At 40.5% G+C, this 21,201-nt stretch overlaps 1 protein-coding gene across 1 annotated transcript in view; it reads left to right on the plus strand.

Moving 5' to 3' along the window:
• Positions 1–568, plus strand: part of CCDC192 (coiled-coil domain containing 192) — a 153,943-nt gene extending 153,375 nt beyond the window's left edge. Inside the window, exon 6 of the mRNA XM_087815195.1 lies at positions 282–568. Within this exon, the coding sequence (XP_087671321.1) occupies positions 282–568 (287 nt within the window). The remainder of the gene's footprint in view (positions 1–281) is intronic.
• Positions 569–21,201: the final 20,633 nt, after the last annotated feature.

Raw genomic sequence — 21,201 nt, forward strand, 5'->3', positions numbered from 1 at the left:
CCCATTCCCAGGGTTAATTGGAAGTTAAATGTGTATCAAAATGAGTTGGCAAAGGCTGATTCTCCTCCCTCTCCAGAGGCTTCCAAGTTCTTTTTTCACAAGCACCCAGAATCCTTCCCCCTCACTGGATCCAGATTCTATTCTCAGTATCTTTGACCAGATGATGCAACATCTGTGTTGTCTTTTTAGAACGTGAGAAATGAAGCTTTTCACCTTCCCTCTCTGAGTTCTGGGAAACGCAATTAAAAGTGCTCAGACTTTCCTTTTCCTGTTTGCTTTAGACGACAACTTACTGGAAGAGTCCTATGGCAGTCTCCCACCTGTGGAAGAAGGCGATCGAAAAATGGGCCTGATTTTGGAGTTGTCGACCCAGGTTTCCCTTCAGATGGAGAAGATAACTCAGCTGGAAGAAGTTTTAGAGGAAAAGGAAAGGAAGATTCAGCAGCTGGAAGCCGAGCGGGGGGCCCAACTTTCCCAAGAGGTCAAGGACTCTCCAGAATGTTTACAAGAAGCCCCAGTTGTCTTTAATAATAGCATTACTTCTGTGGTCTCTGATGAGGATATGTAAAGATTCCCAGTAAAATAAATAAATAAATAAAAGTTTATTGTTAGCAAGGTAAAGTCCAGAACCCACGTAGTCTCCTCACTGGCAATCTCAAGTTCAAACTCATGGGTTTGAGTATATCTTATAATGTTCATATTGAAAGGAAACAAAAACAAAAAAGTATTCAGAAGCAAACTGAATGTTTCCCTTTAGGCACCAGCAGCCATGTAATCCACACAGCTGTAGAAGACTGTTTTCAGACACTCCTGGTAACAATGGGAGAGGGAAAACCACAAAACTAGACAAAGAACTTAGCATCATCCTCTTACCAGAGGCTTGTCACACTGCAAGGGAGGGGTGGCACCAATCCCATTTTAATATGCAGTTCAACTGTGAACAGAAAGTGTCATGGAGGGGAAGCTTCAAACAAATAGCCATGAGGTCTGTCCTTTCTTGTCCTCTGGAATGCATTTGTTTACGGCATGTATTTAATTAAGATTTAGCAAGGGTAGAAATGAAATAAAACCAAAGCAAGCAAAAGAAATAAAGAATGGATGAATCAGAGCTGCAGTCCTTTGGGGAAAGTGTCCTGGGAGAGCATCTCCTTGGGAAAACACTAAATGCTGATTTTTCCCTTAGGAATAAGACTAAGACCAAAGCAAAATATACTGCTCTGTTCTGATTATACCAAGAAGTTGTGAACAGCACAAAATAACATCAGGAAAAATAAAGCATGGGCAAAGGAAAGTTATCCTGTAATCAATGGAATAGAATGAATCATATCATATTTATTCCCCATGTTTCCCCCTCAGATGAACTATTTTCCATCCAAAGGGACAGCTAGGCACTAACTTTAAGGAAGACCATGGTACCTAATTTTTACCGTCCTAATACATCATGACTCAAGCTAACAGCTCTAGCTCTCCCGTAATTCTGACTGTATCGTTACTTCTCGATTTAATTCAACCAGTTCAACAAATACTCATTAAAACTCTTCTACCTACCAGGCACAATAATACATGTTAGAAATATCACAGCAAACATGAGTACCACAACGTCTATCATTCAGGAGTTCACAGAAACACAAGAGTCTCCTTAAATGTAAGGGTGATTGTAATGAGAGATGGGAAATGGAGGAAGGAACATGGGAGTGACCATGCGTAAACCTGATTAGCACTGCTTTAGTAGAGGTTCTCAAATGTACTAAGCATGAGTGGTCAGTAAGAATGCATGTTTCTGGGCTTGGTTATACAGCCCCGGAATATGCATTTTAACAAGCACATGTGGCATTCCTGATGAGCATAATCCAAGAATTACATTTTTTAATTACTTTGTTATTTTTTAATTTTTTTCCTCCATCACCATTTATCACCTCTATACCTCTCACACCTCCCCCCACTACCCTGCAATCACCACACTGTTGTCTGTGTCCATGAGTTCTTTCTCTCTCTTTTTTCTCCTTTTTGCTCAATTTCTCCACCCCCACCCTCACCCCCAGCCACCTCAGGAATTACATTTTAAAACACGTTGGTTTAGGGCTGGCTTTGAGCAGAGCAGTCACACCTTTGTTCCCAGAGTAAAAGACTGTCCCCGGGAGAACCATTCCTTGCAAATGAGGGTGAGGAGTCCTCTACAGAATAACTAGTTTGTAATCTGATTATGGATCTCGACTATCTACAAAACAAAGTTTCTAAATTTGACCTTTTTTTTAAAGAACTGAGTTTTAGACTCAAAATAGTTTTGCAACATTGACTCTAGAGGTTCACTTAAAAAACACAACAACACATGAGTTTAACCAGTAGGTCCTGTTTTCATACAAAGTTAGAATCTTCCCATCTTTGTTTATAACCTCAGAATTTCACCTGAAATGTCTACATGTATGTACAGGCACAGGCCATTATCAAAAATGGAACCAATGTACAACTTCTGGGTCATCGATACACACCAACCCCAGAAAGTTACTCAGAGCACTTTTCCCTGGTTTCAATAGAAACTTTTCCATGGAATCGACTTCAGCCCCTACAGAATCTACTTCAGAAATCTCTTCTCTCTGGTTCCTCCTTTTCACCTCCTCAAATTCTATGATCCCTTTCTCTGACACCAACTAGGTCTCCCCATTCCAGGCTTGAGGTTCCACTCATTGCTTCTAACATCATGGTGAGGCTGACAGTTGGCTTGTTCTTATTGTGTATTTCTGTGAGAAAGCTTTAAATCTCTCAGTTTAAGAGTGGACTGTCACCAGGGTGGTGTGGCTCAATGGTTGCACATTGACCCATAATTAAGGAGGTCACGGTTCAATTCCTGGTCAGGACCCTGTTTCAGAGTCCATCCTCAATAAAGGGCGTGCAGGAGGCAGCTGATCAATAATTCTCTCTCTTCATTGATGTTTCTATAACTCTCTCCCTCTCCCTTCCTCTTTCTGAAATCAATAAAAAGAAAAAAGAGTGGACTGTCTCAAAAGCAAACTATCATCTCTGCAGTTTTGATGTATTATTATGATAATCAAGTTTCCATCGCTTTATTTTACCAAAGATTGTCTCAACCCCATGAAATATGAAGGTGAGCTAGATGGAAAGTAGGGAGGGAAAGAAAAAGAAAATCCTATTACATCCCAGACAGGGTGATGGTAACTTCTAGATCTATTTCCCCTGGCTTAAGTGCTGATGCCCTGGCTGGCCCTCAGCAGGAAAGCTGCAGAGATAAAATAACAGGCAGAGCTAGAACTGCTGTTAATAATTAATTCACCCTGCCATCTCTAAATAGCCAAGGACCAGCCAACTAAAAAGAAAGCTGAAGGGTCATATTACCTGCAGAGTTTTTACAAAAAGCTGATCTTGCCTTAGGTCTAGGTTATCTCCAAATCAGAAGTGGGAAGAAGATTTGGCCCAAAGGTGAATAGACTAATCTCTGTTAGTGACACCTTGGTAATAAGAATTCTTTAAATATCCAGGTTTTATTGAGGTGTGGGGGTGCTAAGAAGAGGCCTTACTCTAAGGCATTTTTAAGTGAAAATTTCACATTCCCAGCAGAACTTTTACACCATTGTATGCCTCCCAAAGTTTATTTTTATTTTCTACCATTTTTTCCAGAGAACTGAGGAGTAAGCTTCCAGTTGTACTAAAGGCCTGATTCAGACAAACTAAAAATCAGATTATGGCCCACACTGTAAGTCAAAGTCTCATTTTCTCAGGAACAAGCTGGGTTGTTGAGGCGGTCTTCTGATCTTTAAAATATCCGGTGTAAATAGCACAAGGCAATTAGCACGCTGATGACCCTCTTTCTTAATGAACATTTGACAAACCATCAGGTTATATATCTGGTTCAAAAGTAACTAGAAAGTCCAGAAAAATAATTAACAGTAACAAGTCATTCTCTAATATTCGCAAAACATTTAAAGAAATATATGCATAGTTTTAATCTTCCCTTTTTACCAGTCATTAACAGTTCTCGGAAAGTTAAATTGAAAGTGTGATATGTCTAACCAATTTAAATAAATGTTAGATTTAACAACTTAGTTTCACTGTTATGTACATGGCAAGCTGAAATCGTAACAACACACTTGTTAAAGGTTAGCAGGAAAGCAAGTCATGGAAGAAACAGGCCCAGAAATCTGGAGGGGGGCCTAGGATTCAAAGAAGTTCAGCAAAAGGGAAGAAATTCTAATGCTTTATGCCTAAATGCATCTCTGGGAGAGAATGATTCAATCAAGTTATAATTATCTCCTAAACTGCTGTGCTTATCCCAAAACACAATCATTTGTTTTTACATGGCACTAAAGTAAAGAATTTTTTACTTTCATGCAACAAATGTAGAGAAGTGCTGATGAATGTTGCAGGCCTAAGTCGAAATAACATTTATTTGGCAATTATCAAGTATAGGGACTGCAGAGACAAAACCGTTCCAAAAGATATAAGAAAGCACTTTTAGAGGACTTAGAAAATCAAAAGCCTGAGATTCAAGAAGTCTGACACTCATAATTTAAAAAAATCAGACAAAACCCCAAAAATAATGAAGTACATTGTAAAGAATAAATTATTAATATAATTTCCCCATGCTATTACAACGAAATCTTTTAAGATTTCCCAAAAATAAAGAAAAAAAAGAAAAATAGATTTCATAGATTTCCCAGACACAAGAGAGGTTTTTTCGCTAATAGAGGAGAATCAAGTTCAAGTAGGAAATAACCTTTTTTAAAATAAAAGTACTAGTACACTGGGGCAGAGTTCACAGCAAAAGACAGAGCTGGCCACGAGATTTCTCATACCTAATAAAAGTGGGACTTTTATGGTGAAATAAAAACCTGAAACAGTTCTCATTCCCAGCTTCTCAGAGAAATTGACCATCTGGAGTCAGATATTCAATACATTCCCAATAACAGGAGCCTGTGGCAAGATGACCATTTCCATCTATGAGGTTTGCTTTTTTTTTTTGAATGGTCCTTAGTGCTCAATTCAATAATAGCCAAACCTTTGTTCTTGGATGGAAAAATCCTACAACACATGGTCCAATAAATCTCTTAAATCCATTTTCCTAAATGTCACAAGTAAGAGTCACCAAGAATTTATTATCTGATGTCACCTTTTTCATAGAATGAAATCACAGGTAAAGAATGAAAGCAGAACGGGAGAGAAAAAACTAGCCCCGCACTAGCTCTTTGTCATATGCGGTCCAAACTATGACAACAGCGAGTTCTAGTTAAAAGAAAAAGTTGGTAACATAATCCTTGGCCTTGTAATAAAAGGTGCGCATTTAATAATAATGTCTTAAATTTATAAAGCAAAGTAAAAAAAGTATGCCACCGCTTGTCCTTACAACCCTGTGAGTTATGTTTCCCTTTCAGGTGGGAAAACTGAGCTCTAGACGTTAGAGCTAGACTCTCAGCATCCAGAACAGGAAATACAGCCACAGGCCAGATCCCACTTGCACGGAGGTTTTTGCATGGCTGGCAAGTTTAGACTGGTCTTTACATTTTTAAATGGTTGAACAACAGCAACAAAAAGTCAAAGAATAGCCCTGGCCAGGTGGCTCAGTTGGTCGAGTGTCATCCTCTGCACCAAAAGCATCCTGTGTAACGAAAGGTCACGAGTTCGATTCCAGGTCAGGACACCAGATGAGTTACTCAGACCAAATGTGTTAATAAAACTAGATTTTACTAGCCCACCCTCCCCCGCCAAAAAGTCAAAGAATAATATTCATGACAATTGTGAAATAAATTCAAATTTCACTGTCTATAAAGTTGTCTTTTTGGTACACCGCCATGCTCATTTGTTTAGATATTGCCTCTGGGCCATTTTCTTACTACAATGGCAGAGCTGAGTAGTTGTGACAGAGACCTAGAGCCAGCAAGACTAAATATCAGGGCCTTTATAGAAGAAACTTGCTGACCTCTTGTCTAGAGCAAATTAAATGAAACTTCTTGAAGTCATACAGTTAGTAAGTTTCAGAACTAGGCTTGAGAGTGATGTTCTTATTTCAGTTTCACTCCTACTTCTCATCAGAGTACAACCATTTTACACTGATTTGTTCTCAATTTGGCATCTTAAGAAACATACGTTACCCAAGGGTCCCCAAATCTCACCAGGCTATGGCTAAAATAAAAGCTAGCATGTTTTTTATTATCCTCTCACAGAATGATTTTTTAGATTATCGATACATTTTTCTCCCCGTGTTTATCCTGTTTTCTTTCCACATTAAAAAGGCAGCTTGCTCTCTGCTCCCTTGCCTAGGACCCAGGAGCTTTGTATAAAACAAGCAGAGTAAAGGGAGGAGCTGATGGTGAGATGCGTCCTTCCTAAGCTTTTGTTTCCAAAGCCTAAACCCATTGAGTAAAGAAGGGCTGAGAAAGTGCACCCGAGGGGAATTTGAAGAGACAAGGAGGGGTTCCCGCCACCCCTGAAGAGAGAACAAGAGAGGTATATGTGTCCCATTAACAGCAGAAGCCTGTCGCTGCTCCCTGACATTGCTTTAGGGATGCATCTGGCCCTCAGAGGGATCAGCCACATGGATCGCCAGGCAGGTTGGCGTCTGAGGTCCAGGGTCGCAGGCCTGCCATGAGTCCCATACCCATTTGTGGCTTGGATGTGACCAAGCTGACTAGAAAGAGAAGGGTCTCAGAACCAAGAATCCTGGCGTGAAGCCCAGGGAAGGAAAGACTGAAAGACTCAGAATGCCTGAGGTCAAACTTCCTGCCCCCCTGGTGGGACACGGACTCAGAGTCAATATTTAGATAATTTATAGAAAATAAAGAAAAGGAACTCGTGCGGACTTGAGTTTGCAGACGGAGATTCACATGAGCCATACTATTAAAAGTCCCCATTAACTCCACCCACACCTCTATCTAGAAATTCTTGCTGGGTCCAACCTCCCATTAAGTTCTGCTCCCAAGAAACCTCAGCAGCTTCAGAGAACAACTGCCACCCCTTGTCCCCACACCTTCACTCTGCTACCCTGATGAGCTCAGGACACTGTCAGAAGCGTCTCCCTTAGCTCCCTGAAGCACAGCCAAACCATGCTATGGGATTTAACAAAACTTTATTAAATGCTTGGGAATGATCAAGATACGGTGCAAAAAGTCACACAGTTAATCCAGTTTACTCATAGGCCTAAACTTAAGGTCGCAAGTTCTTGCTTTGTCCTCAGCGGACACCGGCGCAGCTCTCACCCTTGGCCTATCACTACCCACACCCTGTCCTCCCCCAGAGAGGAACAGGTCTCCTGGCCCCCTCGCCCACACTGTTCATTTTGAATCCCAGGGTGCCGAATGATGACAATGCTCTCCTTCAGGACAAACTCCACCCCACCCACAGGGCGTGGTCTGACCCCATGGACTCCAACCGCCTGTCCTAGAACCTGGGCCGTCCAAGCTTAACCGCCACCCTGTGGGACACCGACAGGCCTATAAATACCTACGCTTCAGAGGAAATGTTCTCAATACGCACTGCTTCACGGAATGCTAAGTACTGGCCTGCACACCTCGAGAAGAAGAAATAGGCACTTGCTTTACATTCCTGTAATTAAATGACCATTTTTGTGATTTTTCTGATATAAAGACAGGCGTCCTCCAAGATGAATTCAGATCGTAACTCTAGAAATCCAGCTACTGATAACTTATACAGGAGTTCCTGTGTTAAGGCAAATAGTCGCTTTCTCTGTCCTGTCCTCTACCACTCTGAAGACTACTGAGAGCAGCACCACTATAAATCAGAGATATCTTTTAGCACACTGCCATTTCCGGTAAAAGCTCCCATTTTCTTAGAAGCAAATTAAGACCCAGAGTATGTTCTGTCATTCACTCCACAAATATTTACTGAGAGCTTATTATGAGCTTGTACTTACTATATGCTCCATCAGTCATGTCAGATGCCTAGGTTTAGCCCAAATTTATATATAGAATAATAGAAAGTTTATTATTATTACCTCAGAGGTGTTTATTATACCTTTTAAGTTTGTTAAGTAGCAAGTTCAAGAAATGGCTGGGCCGGGCCAGGCGTGGCTCAGCGATTGAGCATCGACCTAGGATCCAGGCGATCAGGGTTCGATTCCCGGTCAGGGCACATGCCTGGGTTGCAGGCTAGCCGATCAATGACTCTCTCATCATTGATGTTTCTATCTCTGTCTCTCCCTCTCCCTTCCTCTCTCTAAGATCAATAAAGATATATTTTTTTAAAAAAAGAAAGAAATGGCTGGTAGCCTGGCGAGCGTGGCTCAGCGGTTCAGCATCGACCTAGGATCCAGATGATCTTGGTTCAGTTCCCAGTCAGGGCACATGCCCGGGCTGTGGGCTTGATCCCCAGTTGGGGGCGTGCAAGAGGCAGCCGATCAATGACTCTCTCATCATTGATGTTTCTCTCTCTCTCTCCCTCTCCCTTCCTCTCTTAGAAATCAATACATTTTTTTTAAAAGAGAGAGAAATGGCTGGTAAAAGAAATCAGGAGAGAGGCTTTCTACAAAACAATTCCTTTCATACACACATTTGAAATTGAATAGAGGGATTTTTTTAAACCCTCCATGGACTTTCTTGAGTGGATGAAGGTGAACAACCTTCAGAGAGTCAGGTCATGTCCAAGCTGCTGCAGAATGAAGATTCAGACACCTGGAGGAAGGTCTAGGGATAGAGAGGGGCTATGGCTCTTTGTTCTCCATTTTACCTCCAGCCTAACAAAGATGCCAAGATTTAAATTAACCTGATTATCCTCTGGGAGTTGCTCAATCCTATTTTACCACAGAAACTTAGACCCATTCCTTGAGGTTTTTCTCTAGATTGCTTCTTGCTAAAAACTTTAATAAATTGAGATCCTGAACATAGAGGAGAAAAATTTTTTTCCATCTGGTTTATCCCACAATTTTAAAACACAGCAGTTATCTCCTAAGATGTTAGAGTGCCTGCAAATCAAGAGCTTAGGCTGTGGAAGGGCTATGTGTAATGTGTGGTTTGATGCATCAAACCACACTGACAGATCCCTGAGACCTAATCAAATATTGAAATTGAATAGGCCCCTAGAGTGGTGTATAATTTCAGGGAACACATTCCCATCTGCTACTTTTTCAATAAGGAGTGGAGAACTCAATGCATACTGAGAAAACAGAATTAGACTTAAAAAAAAGAGCCTGTGTTTATGTTGAAACTTCTTTTCTTTAGTAATTAAAATCAGAAAATAAAATACTTGCATTTCAAAACAAAGATATGGAAAACTCTTCTGCACATTAAACCCCAAGAAACCCTGTCTGTTCTCTTTAGTACTAGCGTTACCCATTAATGGGTTGGAATATTTGTAAGATTTTTCCCTGAGGAAAATGTGTGGTGAATTTGTAAGAAAGTCCCAACACGCTAATGTTCTACTGCTTTAATAAACTCTCTAGAGGAGTAGTGAATCTTTTAATTTTTATTGCATTTATTGGGGGAACATTGGTTAATAAAGTTATATAGGTTTCAGGTGTCTAATTCTATAATGCATCATCTATATACCGCATTTTGTGCTCACCACCCCAAGTCAAGTCTCCGTCCACCCCCATTTATCCCCTTTACCCTTTTCTACCTCCCCCACCCCTTTCCTTCCTTCTAGTAATCACCATACTGGTGTCTGTGTCTATGAGGTTGTGGGGGGTTTTTTTGTTTAATTCCTTCACCTTTTCACCCAGTCCAATCCCTCCTCACTGACAGCTATCAGTCTGTTCTCTGTATGCATGAGTCTGTTTCTACTTTGTTAGTTTATTTTGTTCATTAGATTCCACATATAACTGAAATTCTGTGGTACTTTTTTGGTCCGACAACTTATTTCACTTAGCATAATAGTGTCCAGGTCCATCCATGCTGTCACAAAAGGTAAGATTTCTTTTCACAGCTGTGTAGTATTCCATGGTGTAAAAGTACCACAGCATCTTTATCCACTCATCAACTGATGGACACTTGGGCTGCTTCCAAGTCTTGGCTATTATAAATGCTGCAATGAACATAGGGGTGCATATATTCCTTCGAATTAACTTTTGGATTTCTTTGGATTTATTCTCAGAAGTGGAATCGCTGGGTCATAAGGCAGTTCCATTTTTAATTTTTTGAGGTAACTCCATACTGTTTTCCACAGTGGCTGCCCCAGTCTGCATTCCCACCAACAGTTCACAGGGGATCCCTTTTCACCAATATTTGTTTGTTGATTTATTTATTTTTAATCCTCACCTGAGAATATTTTTTCCATTGCTTTACAAAAAGAGTGGAAGGGAGAGAGAGAGGGAGAGAGAGAGAAATATCAATGTGAGAAAGACACATTGATTGGTTGCCTCCTGCACGAGCCCGGACCCTACAGGGGCCAGAGATCATGCCTGCAACAGAGGTACATGCCCTTGGCCAGAAATGAACCTGGAACCCTTCAGTCTGTAGGCCGTCTCTCTCATCGCTGAGCCAAACTGGCTAGGGCTGTTTGTTGATTTATTGACGATAGCTGTTTTGACAGGTGTGAGGTGATATCTCATTGTAGTTTTAATTTGCATTTCTCTAAGGATTAGTGACACTGAGCATCTTTTCACTTGTCTCTTGGCCATCTGTATGTCCTCTTTGGAGAAGTGTCTATTCAGGTCCTTTGCTCATTTTTTATTTAGATTGTTTTCAGGTTTGAGTTTTGTAAGTTCTTTATAAATTTTGGATATTAACCCCTTATCAGATGTGTCGTTGGCAAATATGTTCCCCCATTCAGTGGGTTGTCTTTTCATTTTGTTGATGGTTTCCTTTGCTATAGTTTGATGTAGTCCCATTTATTTTTTTTTTATTTTGTTTCCCTTGCCCAAGGAGATATATCAGAAAAAAATTTGCTACAAGAAATGTCTGAGACTTTACTGCCTATGTTTTCTTCTATTTTTATAGTTTCAAACCCAAGATTTAATTCTTTAACCCATTTTTTGTTTATTCTTGTGTATTATGTAAGGTGGTGGTCTAGTTTCATTATTTTGTATATTTGTCCAATTTTCCCAACACCATTTATTGAAGAGACTGTCTTTACTCCATTTTATGCTCTTGACTCCTTTATCAAATATTGACCATAAAGGCGTGGATTTATTTCTGGGTTCTCTATTCTGTTCCATTGATCTACAGGTCTATTTTCATACCAGTACCATACTGTTTTGTTTACTATGGCCTTGTAGTATAGTTTGATATCAGGTAATGTGATTATTCCAATTTTGTTCTTCTTTCCCAAGACTGCTGTGGATATTTGGGATCTTTTGTGGTTCCATATAAGTTTTGGGAATATTTGTTCTAGCTCTGTGACATATGCCATTGGTATCTTGATAGGAATTGCACTGAATCTATAGATTGCTTTGGGTAGTATGGACATCTTAATGATACTAATTCTTCCTATCCATGAACACAGTATATGCTTCCACTTATTTGCATCTTCTTCAGTTTCTTTCTTCAGTGTCTTATAATTTTTTGAGTACAGATCTTTTACATCCTTGGTTAAATTTATTCTTAGGTATTTTATTCTTTTTGCTGCAATTGTGAATGAGGTTGTTTACTTAATTTCCTTTCTGATAGTTCATTATTGGTGTATAGAAATGCAACTGACCCTGGCCGGTGTTGCTCAGTGGTAGAGTGTTGGCCCTTGGACCAAAGGGTCAAGGGTTTGATTCCCATTCAAGGGCATTGTACCTAGGTTGCAGGTTCATTCCCTGGCCCCTGTTGGGGCAAATGCAGGAGGCAACCAATTGATGTGTCTCTCTCATATTAATGTTTCTCAATCTCTCTCTCTCCCACTGCCCCCCCTCCACTCCCTAATAATCAATGGAAAAAATATCCTCGGGTGAGGGTTAACAACACAACAACAACAAAATGCAACTGATTTCTGGATATTTTGTATCCTGATACTTTACTGAATTCATTTATCAGTTCTAGTAGGTTTTTGGTGCAATCTTTAGGGTTCTCTGTATACAGTATCATGCCATCTGCAGGAGTAATAAATCTTTAGATGAAATGAAAAATTCTATGTTACTAAGTGGAAAATAAAGCACTTTTTTTTCTTGATACTACTATAGTTTGTTTGTACTTTATATTTGATTAAATTATGGTTGTTCCAACTGTGTCTTGGGTTTGATTAAATTACAGTTGTTCAATTAGATTATGGTTTTTCCAGATGGGTCTTGAGTAGACACAATTAATTATGATAGCTAAAGACTGAACAGGGAACTGCCAATATGAACTTCTTAGCACTTCCCCAGAGATAGGAAAACAGAAGAGTCTAATGTTTTGCCTTATTTCCAGCCAACACTAGTGATAGTGATATTTGTTATGAGTTTGGGGGAATTTTCCCCAGGGTAAAGTTGATTAGAATTTTCCCTAAAGTGAGACATCTTAGAAAAGCACATGTTTTACATATATTAGATGCTCAGAGGTGCTTCTTCATTCTTTCTGGTGAGCAAAGTCGTGTTGGACTAAAGGGAATATTATGGCAGCTTTATAAAATAAGCAACTTCATTTTCCTCCCTGTTGGAGAGCATTTCATGAGACTTTTCATTCTATCACATTTCTTTGAAGAATTTTATAGAATCAGAGTGAGCTGGATAATGAAATGGCACTAACATGCCTTCCACCTTGAAAATTATTTACACAGAATTATCATTTTAAATGCATTTGATAACCAAGTGGGACTACATCACATTTAAAATCTTCTGCACTGCCAAGGAAACCACTGACAAAATGAAAGGGCAACTTACTGAAAAGAAGAAAATATTTATCTGATAAGGGGCTAATATCCAAAATACATGAAGAACTCATAAGTCAATAGCAAAAACTAAAACTAAAACTAAAAATAAATTTGATTTTAAAATGGGTAGAGGAGGATCTAAATAGACATTTTTTTTCAAATAAGATAGAGATGGCAACAAGTACATGAAAAAGTGCTCAACATTACTAATCATCAGGGAAATGCAAATAAAAACCACACTGAGCCTGGCCAGCATGGCTCAGCAGTTAAGCATTGACCTGTGACCCAGGAGATCAAGGTTCGATTCCCAGTCAGGGCACATACCCAGTAGGGGGCGTGCAGGAGGCAGCTGATCAATGACTCTCTCATCATTGATGTTTCCGTCTCTCTAAAATCAATTAACAGTTAAAAAATATAAAAGATAAATAAATCAATAAAAACCACAATGAGATATTACCTCACACCAGTTAGAACGGCTATGAAAAAAAAAGACAAGAGATAATAAGTGTTGGTAGGATATGGAGCAAAGGGAACCACTGTGTACTGTTGGTGGGAATGTAAATTGCCACAGATGCTTTTAAGTTTGATGTGTTAGGGGGTGGGGGAGTAATTTAAGGAATTGGCTCATGTGATTGTGGAGGCTGGTAAGTCTCAAATCTGCAGGGTAGGCTGGCAGCCTCGAGACCCAGGGAGAAAATGTTGCAGTTTAAGTCCTAAGGCTTTCAACTGACAGAATTCCCTCCTTCAAGGGAGGTCAGTCTTTTTCTAGTAAGGCCTTCCGTTGCTTGGATTAGAGCTGCCCATATTATGGATGGTAATCTGCTTTACCCAAAGTATGCTGATTTAAATTTTAATCTCATTTAAAATATACTTTCACAGAAACATCTAGAATAATGTATGACCAAACATGTGGGTACTATAGCCTAGCCACCTTGACACATGAAAATTAACGATTGCAAGGAGGGAACACTTTCCAATTAATTTTATAAAGTTAGTATTATCCCAACGTCAAAATCAGACAAAGAACACCTTCAACCAACATCCCTCATGAATACAATAAAAAATCCTTAACAAAATATTAGCAACATAGCATTTAGCAATGAGGAATAATTAAACATCATGACCTAGTAAGAATTATTTAAGAGATGCAAGACTGGTGTGATATTCAAAACCTAATCGATGTAATCCACCATATTAACAAGCTAAAAAAGGGAAATCACATAACTATATCAATAGGTGTAGAAAAAGCATTTAACAAAAATTTAATACCCGTTTATGATTAAATACTCTCAGAGGAATTGTGATAGAGAGAAATGTATTGAACTTATTTTTTTATGAAGAACTGTCCCTTTTTGCAGATTTTTAGAAAACCCTAAGGATCTTTAAAAAAAAACTTCTAAAACTAATAAATTCAGCAAGGCCTCAAGATACAAGATAAGATACAAAAATTAAATTAGTTGTATTTCTATGTAATAGCATTGAACATGTAATAAAACACTGAAATAAATAATGCTTTACCATTTACATCACTTTATTTTTTTAATTTAAAAAACTCTCTAGTAAATTTAACCCTTGTACAGGATTTCTATACTTAAAATTTTAAAATGCTAATAAAAGTAATCAAAAAAGATCTAAATAAATGAACAGACATATTGTGTTCATGGGTTGGAAGACTCAACATAGTAAAGACATCAACTCTCCCCAAATTAATATATAGGTTTAACTCAATTCCTGTCAAATCTCAGCAAGATTTTTTTTTTTGGATATATAGAAGAAATTATTCTAAAATTTATATGTAAAGGTGAAGAAACTAGTATAGCCAAACAGTTTGAAAATATTTTAATTAGAAATGACTGAGAACTTTCCAACATTAAAAACAGACACCAAATCACAGGTCCAGGAAGCTCATAGTATGCAAGCAAGAGAAATACACCACCCACACACTTATGCACATTATATTCAAACTCAAAGAGCAGACAAAGAGAAAATCTTAAATTAAGCCAAAGGGGAAAAAACACTTTACCTACAGAGGAACAAAGATAAGAATTATACTGGACTTGTCAGAAACCAAGCAAGCAAGAGAGTAGAGCGAAATATTTAAAGTGTTGAAAGAAAAAACCCACCAATCTATAATTTTATATCAGAAACATTATCCTTCAAAGGTAAAGAAAAAATAAAGACTTTTGCATAAGAGCAAAATTATAGAAATGGAGAACAGATAGCTGGTTGCCAGATGTTAAGGGCTGGAGAGGAAAGTGTATCTGGTTATAAGGGGGCACCATGAGAAATCCTGGTGGTGATGAAAACGTCCTGTCCCTTCACTGTATCGGTGTCGGTGTGCTGCTTGCGATATTATACTGCAGCTTTGCAAGTTGTTGCCACTGGGGACACTAGGCAAAGGATATACAGCATCTCCCTGTATTATTTCTTACAACAGCACGTGAGTCTACAGCTATCTCAAGTAAAAAACTTAATAGGAAGAAGAAAACTTGGTCTGTTTTTCTTTATCAAGAATATTTCTTATTTATGCTCATCCTCAGGGTGCTGCTAATAAACCCAGAGGGTGTAAGCAGATGGCACTCCCTCGGCAGCCAACAGGAGGTGTCTATTTCTGTGTCAGGCTCAGGCTGGCCTCCCAGGTGTGACTCACCCTGCCTTTTTCCCATGGTGCTTAGAGACTGCAGACCTTGATCTGGCTCCCACAGAGTATCCTGGCATCCATCTGCAAACATGGAAACCTGGGGCCTCCATCCTCTGTAGTGATGTAACCCTTCATTCCTGCCACAAGACCCATAGAGCCCAGTGCCTTCCCTCAGCTTGTATCAGTGGCCTGCTCTTGAGCTTTAGAGTGCCTTCGCCCACAACTTCAAGGGCACATAAAGTTGAGGAAACTGTCTCTGGCCCCCTATTGCCTCGATAAGCTGTGCCACCCGTTCTCATCAGTACCTACCAGCTGTCACATCAGAATGGCATGGGAGGGAGGGGTCAGTTCCCTGAGAATCACGGTCCCCTAGTCCAAATTCCGGTTATAAGTTTCTATTTTCCAAACTGCACCCTTACTCATATCTACACTCTCCCAGACCTGACCACAAGAGAAACTGGTTCTACAAGGATGCTTGTGATTTTTTCCATCTTTCGTCTAAACCAGCAGCTCTGAACTTAAGAACTGAGAATATGCTGCCTTTGTTATTCAGGTTCCATAACAGCCACCTTTCCCCAAGGCGGTGTGCAACATGTCTAACTGATCTGGACTGCAGGGGAATCTCTTGGGGTAAACCAGTAAAGAAAAGAGAGTTAAAGAGCCTGGCAAAAAGGGCCAAGTACATCAATTGACACATGGGGCGCTGCATCTGTGAAGTATCTATATCGTATGAAGAACACACATCAGCAATGCTCCCGATTATTACAGGGCTGCGGCTGCCAGGCCTCGGCTGGGACTGCTGCACGCAACTTATCTTCCAAAGACCATCTAAACCTGCCATGAACCTGAAGATCCAAGAGGCTCTTTGGAAATACTTATTAATGTGAATGTTTTCAGGTTTCTTAAAGGAAAAGGGAGAAATACATGGAAGAAAGAAAACCAAAAGAGGAAAACCTTGAACACAGAACCTGAGGGAAATGGACCATTTGCAAGCCGCTGTCTTAATTTTTTCTTGACAATAAGGCTTTCCTTTTCCTTTCCTCCGTGCTGTCCTCCAGCTTCCTGAGGCCTTTCACTGCGCACCGAGTCTGTTTCCACGCAGGCCCTTTGTGATGCCTTCACTCCGCACACACAAAGGTCCTTTTCAGAAGCTCCGGCTATATACTTGTTTGCTGCTAACCAGCTGCTTGCTAAGTCACCTCACATCCTGGTGCACAGAGCACTATAGATAATTTAAGTTGTAAATTCCCCATAAAAATCCAAGCCAATGTCCCTTTGGTCAAAGATTTCAAACACAAGAAAATCCTTTGTGTGAACAGGAAACTGATTTGCGTACTTACTGTTAAGTAGACAAACAACTTGCAAGTGAATTGCATTTCTCCTCTTGGCAGCTCTGTTTGTATAAAGAGGCTTAACTGAAGATTAAAACAAATTCTATCCTAAAATATTGTGCTGTAAAACCATACACCTGCTCGGAGTTCAAAGGACTATAGTTATTTATTACAGGTTGTACGAGCAGCAAGAAAAATTTACATGGTTCTGGGAAATGGTTCTGAGTAACAAACCTGAACATCTAAGGCCAAGCCTCCCCAAGTCCAAGGTTTCTTGGACTGGTAAATTGAAAAGAGAAAGCCAGACTTATCAGCTTTCTGAAGGAAGGCCAGCTAGACAGATAGTGCAGAGCTTTGAAAATGTCCAGAGTACTGCTGATGAGAGGAACCGATGAGTTCTAAAAGGCCAAGAAAACAAAGCCACTTTGGGATTCTATGACAGAAGGAGTTTGCTAATTCCAGAATAATTATGGTTTGGAAAAAAATGCCGCTTCCTAACCTATGTGGTGATTCCCCTTTATTTTTCTATCAAAGGTAAGTGTAGGCTGAGAGAAACAGAAGTAGGTAGAAAATGTAGGAGAAGTTCTAGAGAAGCGGCAGGATGTTCAAGCTTTCACCGAGACTGAAACTTTCTGGAAACTGTCCACACGCAAGGCAATATTAATATAACCCAGGTGTGCAGTGGGTAACAAAGGGAGAGGCCCATTCATCCAGGTGTTAAGAAATGGCTGCTGTTTTTACTACCCGCAATTTTCAAATTAATGACCTAATGCTGCACAGGATGAATAGACCACCTCTTAGAGAGCTGGATTTATTTTTTTAATCCAGAGCAGGAAATGCTCTTTCTGGGCTCTGTCCATCTCCTGAAGCTGCTCCCGGCACCCTGCCAACGATTGCTCACCAGGCCCCTATTGTCTTTTTGAGCTCATCCAATCCTTTTTGCCTTATGCTCTCACTTCTTTTCTCATTTTTCTCTTTACTGTGCCTCCTGCATGTTAGGTAATAGAAGCGACCTGCTTTTCCTGGCTGCCTGCTTAGAGCAGGGAAAGATCAGCTCGGCAGATGTAAAAATCAGTTGTTGGTTTTGTCTTCAAGACACTGGGACACACATAATCACTAAAAGGTGAGACTAAACTGGGCATTCATGGGCTCTGGGGTGACTGCTTTTCTCTTAGATGAAACAGATGATCTTCGGGAATTTGGGTTATTCCTGTGGGTCCTTCCTGTGGATTTGCAAACTGGTAGGTCACCTGTGGGCTCAGAGCCAACGAGTCCTCCCCAGGGGAATTCAGAGAGTGTGCAGTGGCAGCTTTCAATCTCTGGTTCCTTATAGAACAAGGAACCCGATCTCCTGGTAAATTAGGCTCTGTTTCTTTCACTGAAAGAAATATTTCTTAATTACTCACTCTCCAGAGAAAGTTTCTGTACGCAAGCTCCCAAGTTTAAGCTTCTTGACAGCTTCTTGGTGGTTTGAGCAGAGGTTTCAAATGAGCCAAAGTCAGAAACACACTCATTATTCTGTCTCCCCTTCTCTTCAAATGTCCATTCTGCTTAGGAGTGATACTATATTTAATTTTACAAATCCAACTGAAATTGCCCAAAATTAAAACATGCAGGGCCTTAGCTCAGGGAGGTGGAATTATGACAGCTCCGTGGGATGCCACCTGTTGGAGTTTCCTTTGCTTTCCCTGTAGGAGAAATCAGCACTGTATGAGCTGCTGTCCAGGGGGTGCCCTCTACATAGCATCACGTCGTCCACTCTTTCATTTCTGCTATTTCGGAGGTCAGTGGAGCACCCCAGTTCATGTCCTCATTATACCACTGCCTAGCTGTGTAACCTTGGGGATATTTCTCTTTACCACTCTAAGCCTTGGTTTCTGGCTTAGCACCATTCCAAACAGTCTTATCTAGTCTTGCTCTCTGGGTTTTCCCTTGGAGTTCGAGGCCATTTCCACCTAAATTGAAAAAGACAAAGCATTGCCACACAACTAACAAAGAATTGATGCTTTTCCCTTGACCCTCCCTTTAAAAGATTTCCTATTTCCTGCCGCAGCTGCTGAAATTAGAAATTTACTGACTGGAACAGTTGCTATTGACTCATTCCTCATCTTCCTGTGATGTCCACACTTGTTCTACATGTATAAATGACTTTAATACTTTGCAACACTTTATAATACTACCAGAATTGCACACCAAAATGACCATCTGGTGTCACTGAAAAGGTTTGGTGTTTTGACCAGGAATTTTCCTTGGCCGTTAGGTTTTCCTATCAAGGTTGTTCAATAATGTACCCAGAGAGGCCTGATTTTCTGAGTTGACGGAGGCTGTCTCGTCTGTGACTTGTCAGGTGTTTCCTCATGCCATGTGTCAAAGGCTGTTTTTATGCAGACTCAGAAGTCTTGTGTTGCTAGAATAGAGAATAGTAGAAAAAAATCCCAGAGATAAAATGATTTAGAAAACACTAAAAGTATAAAGACTGATACCAATAGCTATCTCGCACGGTCATGGTGAGGACTGAATGAGGTCATACATGTTACATACTGAGCACAGAGCCTGTGCGTGGCCAGCACTCAGTAAACATTGGCCATTGTTATTTTGGCTGAAGGGTAAAACAGCATTTTGAAATCTCACAGAGACTGCAACCAAGCTAAAGATATGCAACAGTGCTTGTAAATACAAGTGTCTGCTGTCTTTTAATATCATATGATCATAAAATGACCATCTTGGTAGGGAGCTGTAGAAGTAGGGTCTGAGTCAAGGAACTGGGTGCCTGTGCATTACTGAGGGTATGCCCTTCAGGAAGAACCTGCCAAGGGTGAGAAACATAAGGCCGGGGGAGGCGAAAGCAGAACAAGGATGTGGGCCCGGATGAAGCCCAGTCTTGCCTTGATCCACAGGGAGGCCCTGGAGCTTAAATTGCACCACCAACAACCCTGCCTGCAGGGGGTGGCCACTTGTACTCCCATATCCACCAGTCACTTGCTGCGAGCTGGACCTCCTTGCCCTCACAAAAAAGATGGGGCATAATCCCTAGGACAACGCCTTCTCCTTCAGCGGGGGAAATTCAACAGAAAAAGGGAGGCATTCATGAGCCTTTGGCAGCTAACACTCGCAGCAGCTGAGGCATGGGTGCAATAAACAGAAAAGGTAGACTGTTTGCAAAAATAAGGCCAATATTCTCCTCTCTGTATCCATGCCCCTTCCAATATGACTTTGACTATTCCTACCCTTCATATCTGGACTGGATTTCTGACTTATTTTGACCAACAAAACACAGTGGGAGTAACATTGGGCTAGTTGTAATCCTAGGGCTCGGGAAGCCTGGGGAGCCTTTCCTCGCTCTGGGAACTCTGATGCTGTTACCTGAGCAAGCCTGGGTTGGCCTGCGGGAAGGTGAGCCACTGCTCCAGCCCGCAGCCAGCCAGCGGCCGACAACGGGCAGGCCCCACGCAAGCTGAGCACAGGTCAGCAGAGCTGCCCGGCTGACTGGTAGACGCAGGAACAATAACAAATGGTGGTTGTTTTAAGCCACTAAGCTTGGGGGCAGTGTGCTTTTTAAAGCAATAGTAGATAACTGTTGTTTTAATATACCCAATAAAGGGAACATGGACAGAAATATGGAGTTAATATAGGTGATCAAACACCTTAAAGCAATTAATTCCTAAAATCATGCCTGTAATTGTTTTTCTCAGGGGAGCTTTATTAAAAGCATAATTGGTTCTATGACTTTTAAAAATACAAAAATCTGATCTGTCAGAATCAGGCACTTTTGCCAGGTCAGGCGTGGCTCAGTTGTTGAGCATCAACCTAGGATCCAGGTGATCGGGGTTCGACTCCCGGTCAGGGCACATGCCCGGATTGCAGGCTCGATTCCCAGTCCGGGGTGAGCAGGAGGCAGCTGATCAATGACTCTCTCATCATTGATGTTTCTCTCTCTCTCTCCCTCTCTTTTCCTCTCTCTGAAATCAATAAAGATGTATTTAAAAAAAAAAAAAAAGTAAAAAAAAAAAAAAGAATCAGGCACTTTTTATTTTCAGTAAATACTGAGTCTAACCCCTACAATCTAGTTTAATTCCTGTCTAGCCTCAGGGATACATATCAGGAGTTAAAATCAGCTTTGGTCTAAGGACACCTCAATCATTAAAGAAATCCACATGAGGTATACTCAGAGAAAGAATTTCCGGGTTTGAGATTTTATTTGTATAATTTGGCAAAAAACCTGTCTGAATCAACTTTGTCGTGTGTTACATGAGGACAATATTCCATGTCTCCCGAGAAAATTTGTCAAGAGGCTCAAATGAAATATCAACATGAAAGTCTAGATAAAGTGAAAAGGGTTCCACAAACATAAGTGAATTCAAGGGGACTTAATCTCCCCCCTCTTTTAATCAATTTTAGAGATAGGGGAAGAGGAGGGGGGGAGAGAGAGAGAGAAAGAGAGAGAGAAACATCAATTTTTTGTTCCACTTATTTATGCATTCATTGGTTGCATCCTAT

The sequence above is a fragment of the Miniopterus natalensis genome, chromosome 3, assembly GCF_054644295.1.
Source record: "Miniopterus natalensis isolate mMinNat1 chromosome 3, mMinNat1.hap1, whole genome shotgun sequence".
Classification (NCBI taxonomy): domain Eukaryota; kingdom Metazoa; phylum Chordata; class Mammalia; order Chiroptera; family Miniopteridae; genus Miniopterus; species Miniopterus natalensis.